This window comes from Rosa chinensis, chromosome 1 (assembly GCF_002994745.2).
Source record: "Rosa chinensis cultivar Old Blush chromosome 1, RchiOBHm-V2, whole genome shotgun sequence".
In the NCBI taxonomy this organism is placed as follows: domain Eukaryota; kingdom Viridiplantae; phylum Streptophyta; class Magnoliopsida; order Rosales; family Rosaceae; genus Rosa; species Rosa chinensis.
The window spans coordinates 45,666,389-45,676,331 of NC_037088.1; the positions used below are offsets into that span (position 1 = coordinate 45,666,389).

General features: G+C 35.9%; 1 protein-coding gene and 2 long non-coding RNA genes across 5 annotated transcripts; 2 read left to right on the forward strand and 1 right to left on the reverse strand.

Moving 5' to 3' along the window:
* Positions 1-2,195: 2,195 nt before the first annotated feature.
* Positions 2,196-3,925, forward strand: LOC112181547 (pectin acetylesterase 10-like). Its single transcript, XM_024319917.2, has 4 exons — positions 2,196-2,501; positions 3,144-3,226; positions 3,425-3,554; positions 3,855-3,925. Exons 1-4 carry the CDS (start codon positions 2,315-2,317, stop codon positions 3,908-3,910), a joined length of 456 nt encoding a protein of 151 aa, XP_024175685.1. The 5' UTR covers positions 2,196-2,314; the 3' UTR covers positions 3,911-3,925.
* A 765-nt stretch (positions 3,926-4,690) lies between these two features.
* On the forward strand, positions 4,691-7,187 carry LOC112182041. Of its 3 annotated transcripts, none has more exons than XR_005804392.1 (4): positions 4,694-4,768; positions 5,326-5,377; positions 5,460-5,602; positions 5,916-7,187. It is a non-coding gene; the product is annotated as an uncharacterized LOC112182041 (long non-coding RNA). The 3 variants fall into 3 exon arrangements; XR_005804393.1 differs by having other exon boundaries at positions 4,700-5,133; XR_002929255.2 differs by lacking the exon at positions 5,326-5,377 and having other exon boundaries at positions 4,691-4,768.
* Positions 7,188-8,731: 1,544 nt separating this feature from the next.
* LOC112189734 lies at positions 8,732-9,761 on the reverse strand. Its single transcript, XR_002932073.2, has 3 exons — positions 9,630-9,761; positions 9,381-9,493; positions 8,732-8,834 (listed from the first exon to the last, which is right to left on the reverse strand). It is a non-coding gene; the product is annotated as an uncharacterized LOC112189734 (long non-coding RNA).
* Between the last annotated feature and the right edge of the window lie 182 nt (positions 9,762-9,943).

The window sequence follows — 9,943 nt, forward strand, 5'->3', positions numbered from 1 at the left end:
AGCTCCAGCAGTTGTTCGTCATCATTTGGTGCGTTTCTGGATCTTAATGGGTTTTTCAATTTAGTTTTGGGTTTTTCATTTGTGATTAGAAATGATGTTCTTCATTGCAATTTTGTGTGGAATCAGAATGGTTGAGTGATTCTATGCTTTCCTTTTATATTATGCAGGGCAAGCATTACTCCTAGAACTGTCTTCATTATTTTGGCTGGAAGCTTCAAAAGCAACGAAATTATCTTTTTCAAGCACATAAATTGCAGTAAAGGAACAAGGACAATAAGGTCAGTGAGCCAGATTCAGATGTAAGGGAAGTGTTAAATCCCCACTCAATTTCATGTCTTGCATTGACATTATAGTTTCTAGTGGTTTGGTTGTGTGTGTTCTGAACTCTCTTGGTCATTTTGTATATAAACGTATTATAGGTCCTCCCTGCAATTCTATTTGTGAAAGCAAGCAATGCAGAGTTGTGGGAGAATATAGGTTTAAGAAGCTTGCTTACACTGACCCCTGCGACCAATTTGAAAAAGAAGAAAATGAAGGCACTTATTCCCCAGGTCACACAGATTATATATTTTGGAGGGTTTTCTATGCTGTGTGTTGGTCCAATGATGTTGTGTAGTAGTTCCATCAATATCTTTGGCATAGTTTCAATCCAATTCAGGTAATATTATCTGATGCTTTTTCTTTGTGTGTGTTAATGATATGGTATAAATTCAACTTTTTATAGTATTATTGAATGATTTGGTTCGTATACAGGTATTTGGGATTTTTAAATCCCTTGAGCTTTATTATATGTTCTTGAACTCACCTTTATTTTAGTATATATACAAATTCCTTTTGGGAATTATCAAGACCAGTGTCTTTTAACTAATTAGCTATTCAGTAAAAGGCCGTTTACTTGGCACTTGTAATTGATATTGGGATTCTGTCCTTGTTCTTCTTCTTCTGCTTGGTATTTGATTTCCAAAATTGAAATTTTATTTAACTGAAATTAGTCAACTACTTTGAGTTGATAACTTTTAGACTAATTTAATTGGTCTATTCAGCCATTATCATATACAATCTAGAAAAGGGAATTTGACCAAGTGTTATACGAAACAGTAATGGAGAGATTTGGTAGTCATGTAATTTCCATCAGGTTCCTATTGTAAGTGTAGGAGTTATGTAACCAGCTCTTTCCAACTTTTTTTCAGCTATCACAAGAACATTTTCAAGGTGATGTTGGAGTTATGAGTTTGGCAAATGGATACTCTGTCCTCAAAACTGTCGACTTGTGCAATTGTGTTCTTATAACAGGTATTTTGCAAACAATGTTGATAAGAAAATTTGCTGGTCGTATGGTTGGTTGTTGTAGCACATATAAGCGTTGATCTATAAATTGCAAAAGAATAGCTGCTGATATCATGACAAGTTGCTTATTGTTTAGTCTCTGTCATTATGTTTTTGAGTGATCTATCACTATGAGACTGTCCATTGTTGATCACTCTATGCTAGGTATGATCAATATCAAGATTTTATGAAACCAGAACATGACCAATATGTTTATCGCCACCCCAATGGGTAACAGCCCCATCTTTTTTTAAACTTTTTTGTTCTTTTGTTCTGTTGTGCTTGTTTGTTAATGTGTGAATGAAGAAGTTAGATCATTTTTCTTGAATTACTGCCTTATATATCAGATTGTGTGTGATTGGTTTGGCTGCAACACATGTGGCTCTTAAGGAAGAAGGGGATATCACAACCATTGATTTCAATGTTGGAAATTCGGATCGCAGTGGGCTTAAGGTTATTGGAAAGCGCAAGAAGGTATTTTCTTCTTTAATCCCAGAGAGAGTATTTAATCTCTTTCTCTCTTTCTCTCTCTCTCGGTTAGTAGCTTGTATTGTAGAACATGTCAGAAAATAAAAAGTAGAAGGATAATTTTTATATTGTTCTAGTTGTTTTCATTATCTTTTCTGCGAGATCTCTCCACCATTCTCTCTCTCTCTCTCTCTCTCTCTTCTCTCTCTCTCTCTCTCTCATTTTGAGCCTTTTTCCATTTTTTGGCTACACATTTTGAATTTGATTGCCTTTCCATACTTGCCACATTACTCATTTGTGGCCATGTACCCTTCTATCTTTAGCTGGATTTGCTATTGAATGTGACTAATTGCAGCCAGCTAAAACACTCACTATATATATATATATATATATATATATATATATTACAGCAAGAAACACAAATACACGAATGCAATATCAAAGTTTGCATCTTTCTGTTCTGAAGTTCAATTTTTCCATTTCTTAGGTGGTAGAGAGATTGAAACAGAGCAGACCCAAGATGAAGTTTTTGTGGGTTGGCATTGTTGTAGTGCTAGTTTTCACCAAATGGGCTAATGGGTTTGAGGAGCATAGTTTTAATGAAACAGAGCTGTCCTGGTTGGAGGGCTATGGAGAATCCAAGGCTGCTGTAACTGGGGTGATGGTAGGACTAACCCTTATTCCAGGAGCTGGTGCCAAAGGAGCAGGTACATTCACTCCTATAATTAGCTAACCATTACTGTGTTTTTCTTTATTTTTTTTATCCAAATTTTGGACTTTTTGCTTGGTCTTGGTAGATAAAGATTGTATCTTTTCTGTGTCTAGTATCATTTCTGGGTTTATTTGAGTTAATAGGATTGCATGTGGTTTGTGGTAATCTAAATCTGGATTGCTTTGTCCCTCCATCTATTTATTGTTTACTGTAAATTGCATTTACATGATAATAGTTGTCCTGGAAACATTAATTGCAGTCCTGCTTGTTACCTGAAATTCTGTTTCCTTTGCTTTTCTCCTTCCAATTCAAGTTTTCCTTAATTTGTAGTTCACTGTGTGAGACTGTGAGTAAGATTCTCTCTTCTGCCTGCTGGAATTGGTAGCATACTACTTTTCAGACGCTTTCATAAATTGTTGTTAGATGTGTTAATCTATGTGTGGCCTGACCTATCTTGTGATGTTGTTTTCATTGTAATTGTCAATCTATTGTTTTTGGGTTCATTTGGTAAATCCTCTCTTAATCACTGTTCAGTTGATCATTGAATTGACTTGACACGCTTGATGCTTTTGTATTTTGAGATCTGTTTCATTTTTTTTTTGTCCTAATTTACCTACTTTGCTTTTGACCCTTGCAGTCTGCCTCGATGGAACCTTACCCGGGTATCATTTGCATCGTGGGTACGGGTCAGGAGCAAATAGTTGGCTTATTCAATTGGAGGTGTGAGATAAATCTGAAACAGTGACATCATTTAGTTATGCACTTACGTATAGTTGTTGACTGTTACATAGCAATTCCTGATCATATCATTTAACATTTACATTTATGCTTAATGAACTTGTGATAAGAAATATCTTTAAGATGGTATTTTAAAATTCTGACTTTATAGAACTTGACTTGAATAAATATCTTGTGTAGGGGGGAGGATGGTGTAACACCATTAGAAATTGTGCTTACCGCAAAACAACAAGGCGGGGATCATCAAAATTTATGGAAAAACAGTTGCTATTTACCGGAATACTAAGCAATAAAGCTGAAGAAAATCCAGGTTCATTCCTCGAACTAAATTTTAAATTGGCACACACTGAAATCTTCTTATCCTGCGTGCTTGGGCTATATGTGGATTTAGCAGTCTTACAGTTATCTTATCATATGGTGATGCTTTAATTAATCATTTGTTTGATCAGATTGTATTATTTGTTTGTTATGCTTACACATATATTATAGCTCTGCTTCTCTTAGTGTACAAGGCTTGGTAATGTTACCTTGCAATGTTTTCTTCTATTTTAGCTTTAATTAGTTTGAATCATTCCTTCATAACCTTGAATTTTGCTTATTCTGTTTGCAGGTTTGGGAATATCTAGTGAAATGTTGCCTAAAGAGTCACTAAGTGATCAAGCATAGAATACCAAGCAATGAAGCAAAATATATTTTCTTTCATCATGTAAATTCAGCTAGCTAGGAAACTTTATAGCAATGACATGTTACTTGGATTCAATATTTGGTGGATATATTGGAATTTTATTGATGTATCACATTTCTTTTGGCGTAAATATTAATCATTGTTCATTGGATAATGATTTCAATCACTAATATAGTAAACTTCACACAATTAGTCACTGTTCATTAGGTAAAATGGAGCATTATTATCAATGCACAAAATCCAGAAAAGACGATTATCACACAATAGAATTTTTAATGTTAATAATGTTGTCTGAAGTAACAATTTGGATGTTCACACAATGAATCCTTATATAACATGCAACGGTTCTAACAAACATACGTTGTCTGATTTACAATCACACAACTGTAATAACTAGAATACGTTATCCAAAATTAACACACAACAATAAAATTTTCAAAAGTGAAGTGTGAGGATAACTCATACAACAGAGAAAATAAAATGCTGTTGTCTGATTCGCCTTTTATACAACGGCTCGGAAACAACTTTCGTTGTGTGAATGATGCCAATGACATGTGCAGCATGACTGCGAGGCAACTATAGCTGCCATCTGTCGAGAGAAGGCACAACAGTTTTAACCAAATAAGTGTTGACTGTTTGTGATTCACACAACGGGTTTCCACCTTTGTGCCATTTTTCATCACACAACGCTCCGATACACAACGGAGATCGTCCAAATCACACAACGAATTTGGTCCGTTGTCTGTTAGCTTTTTTGGCCTAGTGTACTATGCTGGAGCGGTTTAGGTACTTGACCGAAGAAGCTCCAGACCCTCATGTGAGGTGGCCTTGGTTTCTGGGTAAAATGCTTCACTATCTTTGTCTATCTTTTTTTGTGTTTTATGAGAAATTGGTGATGATTGGAAAAGTGAGCAAAATGAAAGATGGAATCTTTGGGCTTGTGTTGAATTGGGGTCTTGGTAGTGTGGAATCATTGTATTGTTAAAACTTGTACTGGGAATTTTCCATTTGGTATAGGCTCGGCATCCTTTGTAGCCCAATTTCAATTTGATAGATTTGAAAAAGAATTAGTAGAGAGTCTTGTAGATATTCCTTTAAAGAAGATGGTTTGAGTTTAAAAAGAGTTGTGCAATAGAGGTTAAGGACGCTATTAGGCAATTACAAGTGCTGGCAATGTGTAATGGATTGGAAGCAAATGGTTGTGGTATATGCCCTCCTTTTAGCATTCATGATTGTTAGTTTTGTTGAATTTCAGTGGACTATGATTTGTTTGTGGTCCTTTATTGCTCTAAGATTCTTGCAATTCATTATGTGATTGCCTAAAATGATAGTGTGAGCACTGATTGAAATTATTGATTAAGTACTTGGCTTATTAGGATTTCCATTTACTTCTCAGAAAAGCTTCTTGTGTTATTGCGAGATGGGCAAAAGGTGTCGGGATTACTACGGTATTTTTAGCAGTTTGGTAGTACTAATTTGTTCATCTTTTGTATTTAACCTTATGTGTGGTCTGATCCGAACATAAAACAGGTGAACTGGTGCGGTAAACGGTAGCAACAAGCAAACGGGTGGATGGAAGAGGCATGGAAAAGAGAGAGATGGACAACAGACATGTATAAAAGAGTTTGTGATGCAACCCCAAGCAAAAGTGGAAGTTCATGCAGTTCAAACGAGTAAGTAGTTTATGTCATAGAACATTGTTTATGTTAAAAAAAAATATGCAGTCATATGCAGTCAGATTTTGCATTCATAGTGAAGAGAGGATGTTACTATTAGACTGTCACTTGTTTCATCTGATTTGTAGTTGTGAAACATAGCCTTTTCTTTTTGCACAGACTGGGTATACACTGGCCAGATTCAACCAGATGCATGCTACTAGATTGGGAGAAGCATTCCAATATAATTGAAAGTCATTCATATAGATCTCAAATCTAGTAACATACTACTAAATGAAAATATGAACCAAAATTTCTGATTTTGGTACAGTAAGGAGTTTCATGCTTAAGTGACTCGTATTGGATAAGCCATCACTTATCACAAAACCAACACCAACAGAGCCCCATGTTTCATCTAGCCTTTGTAGAGCCCATATCAAGATTCAAGCGTGAAGGTCGCGGTCACTGAAATCAATATCGAGGAGCTGACGAAGGCTTAGCCTTCGCAGAAACCATACCAATGCCGATGGTGTAGGCGAAGACGATGAAGGCGTTGAGGACATGCTGTAAGATCTTCGGTTAGCGAATTTGAAGAATTATCTCATCCTATCTCCCATCATCTTGGCTGGTAAGTCCTTGTTATAATTACAAATATTTTTTATATCTAGATGTAAGATATCTGATATTGCTATGACAATTATTTTCTAGTAGAGGACGGTTACTGAGGCTGGTCTTTAATTGAAACTTGAAAGACATCGGGTTGAACTGGTATATGGTAATCAACTAGGTTAATAGGGTTTCTATGAATGGAGTATGCATGAATTTTTTCCTTCAATTTATTAAGTTTAAGAAGTTGTACTACTGTTCACTTGCAAGTAGCCAAAAACCAAATTTGAAATTGATCGTTGTTGTTGTTAGTAGATGTGTTAAGTAAGATCCTAGTAATGTAACGAAAATTAATCCTGGAAAATAACAGGAACGAAAGCAAAAAATTATTTTTCTTGTCATCAACTCCCAATTTGTGGTTGTACAAGATTGTCTCATTCACTATCCAAAACCCAAACAAAGACGATTGGGTGACCAAATCAGATTGACACCAAAGATAAATACAATGAAAGCATGTATAAACTAGTCATCCTATTAATTTGTACAGGATAGTATGATAACTTATTTGATCTGTAATGGAGATTAATCGGAAATGTTTAGGCTTTTCTTATTTTATTTTATTTTATTTTTTGCTGTTTTATAACAATGCTAGTTAATACTTCTGTCATTCTTATCCTGATGCAGGAGCATCCAAGAGGCTTTCCAATTTAGTTTAGGGTTACAGTAGTTCTTGTCAGGGTTTTGTTTCCTTTCCCAGTTCAGAGGGCTACGGTATAATATTTGGGCAGTTTTGGTTGGATGGGAGGTGGTACAGATGTGCCTACTAGAAAAATTCTCAGTTAGTTTTGATTGGATAGGGGAATATGTACCTACTAGACTAGGCTTGTTGAACCTTCAACTGTTATGCTATATTTTCCGAACGAAGTTATTGTATGTATACATATATTTAAGTATACTGTGGTTTTATGTCTAGCAGATTCCAAACTGATGCGGTTTAGATTATGTGTTTATTCTATATTATGGTTGTGATGGTTTGATGAAGTGCTATTAGAATATATGAAGTGTTAATGACCACCATGGTTGTAACATTGTTTGAATGAAATTTTGATGAGCATGACCAAGGTGTCATTGAAATGGTATAAAGCCCAGTTGTTGTCATACTTATACGAATTTGTTGTCCATGGTTGTGTTATGGGTACATATTAATAGCCATATGGTAAGCTGTATGTAATTGACATGTCCATGCAGAAGCAAAAGTAGCTTAAGCCTCTTTCCTGATTTGGAGCTCCCTGCATATATGAAGGAATGAATTTAATTTGAAGTAAATTATCTGTAGCTACAATAAAATGTAATTTGCTGCAGGTCATCCAGAGTCCAGACCTTGATCTTCTTATGCATTTACAAATGTTCTGTGGTGAATTTATATCATTATGCATTAGATTTTTTTTTTCCTGAGTGTGAGGTTTCATGTTCTTTTCTTGGTGAACTTCTATAATTAATTTTTCCTTGTATCTGCATTGTCTTGGGGGGAAGATTATATTCAACCAGTGTACCAAAAGACTGAAGAAAGATGCAAGTCAAAATATCTAAATTAGAATGCAACTAGCAAGTTTTCTAGGGAGTTTTGTCAACTTCTTTGCTTTTTATACCCAAGCTTTATATGCATGGAATCCTCACGTTAACAACACTTCAACCAGCATTCCGGATCAGTTGGGAGAGGATTGTTTTCGTGGTTTTTTTTTTTTTTTTTTGAGGAGAAAATGAAAATTACAAAGAAAACCCCCTCGGGCAACCGAAGCTAAACTTGTCTCAGTAAAGGGCAAGGAGAGCCATAACAGGGAGACACTGCAACCAAATTCTTGGAGAGGAGCCTGTACTTGTAGACGTAATAGCATCAACTAAGAAGTTCACTTCCCGAAAAACATGAGAGAAGGAGATGCTTGCGAATGAATTAGCAATTGAACCTATGTCTTTAAGGAGAGATTTTATCATCCAGGGAGCTTCACACTTGAGGTTGACACACTTGATAATTAGGGACGAGTCACCCTCCACTAAAATATGGTCCAGGTTGAACCGTTTAGTAGCTAACATGCCATCTTTAAGAGCCATACATTTTGCCATAGGAACCGTGGAAGATCCAATAGATCTTGAACCAGCAATAATGGGGTCACCGAAATGGTTTTTGATAACAAAGCCCGCAGCAGCCAAGTTTGATGAAGAAACCGACCCATCAAAGTTGAGCTTGATAGTTTTCAGGCGGAGGGTTATGGGTCCTGTGTCGTGGTTTTGTTTTGTAATTTTCTTATCATTATTGGAGAAAGAAAAAACCAACGACACTTTTGAAAATAACAAATTCTCCTTTCAAGCAGTCAAGAGGCCAACAAAAGGCCATTTTACATTTCTTCTGGGGCTTCTTCTGAATTAACACCCTGCTCATGATCCTTAAAAAATGTTTTTTTTTTATTTTTTTGATGACATAAAAAATGTTTTTTTTCAACATTCCACATTTTTTCACATCATTAACAAGTAGCTAAAAGTTTAGTCCACTTCAGATGATGCTAATATATTCTGCTTCATTGGTTAATGACGTACTCCATCTTAACTCGATAGGATGTGGTCCTCATTAGTTACATCCACAGCGAACCTGCAAAATCAACCAAGTCCCATCACAAAGTAATCAAATTCGAAGTTACATAAATGTAAGAATCACTGTGCCATTATAGAATCAAACAACCAGGGAACTTTCTCCCTCAATTTCTCCAGTTTAAATATAAAATCTCAGGTGTTTATCTTCCTTTTGTCTGAATCGAAAAATCTTGAAACTGTATTAAGTTTTGACTCATCATAAATAGATATCGGAAAGATCCATTTCTGAGTAATGGAGGTCATCTAAAGTACAACTCATATGCCAAAACCTTATTGTACAAAAATTGAAATTGCAATGCCATGTCTTCGAAAGTATCCAATAACACTAGCAAAACCTAGAGCACATCTGAAGTTCCCGTACACACCATTCTAATATTGAGGAGAATTAACACACTCAAATTTCCTTTCAAAGAGCAGATATCTGTCAGCAAATTGTATTACTAGTTTACCTAGCTTATATGAGTTCTTCCTAAAATAACTCGGTCAAGTGGCCCAGAGAAATATAGCTAGATCAAAACAATGTCCTCCGACACAAATTACTTACTCGTCTGAACTGCATGAACTTCCAGTAATGCTTGGAGTCGCATCGCGAACTCTTTTCCATGTCTTTTGCATCGTGCCTTTTGCTTGTTGCTGCCGTTTACAGCGCCGATTAACCTGTATTTAAGTTTGGACGGACCACGCATAATGTTAAATACAGAAGACAAATTTGAATCAACCACATAAATGCAAAACTAAATTACGCCCAGATCGAATACTGTGTTCAAACGGTTAAGAGGAAATTTTAACTTACACGGATTCCGGTTAAATTACATACGACGTTCCGACCCATAACACCGTCAACTGTTAAATTACATTCAGCCCCTACTTTGACCCATTATGTCGCTCTCCTCGCGCCACGTCGATCCCTGTCAGTGGCTGTAAGTTGCAGCCTGCGCATTCCAGAACTCTCCTTATTGGGTTAGTGATCTTACTAGTACCACTGCAAGTCTCCGTCCTTCCACAATCACCTTCATAAATGTTCACTTGATGAGCATTAAAATTCTGTTCTTACTAACCCTTCTCTTGTCCTTTTTGTGTATAGTGATCTTTACTGGTACCATTAAT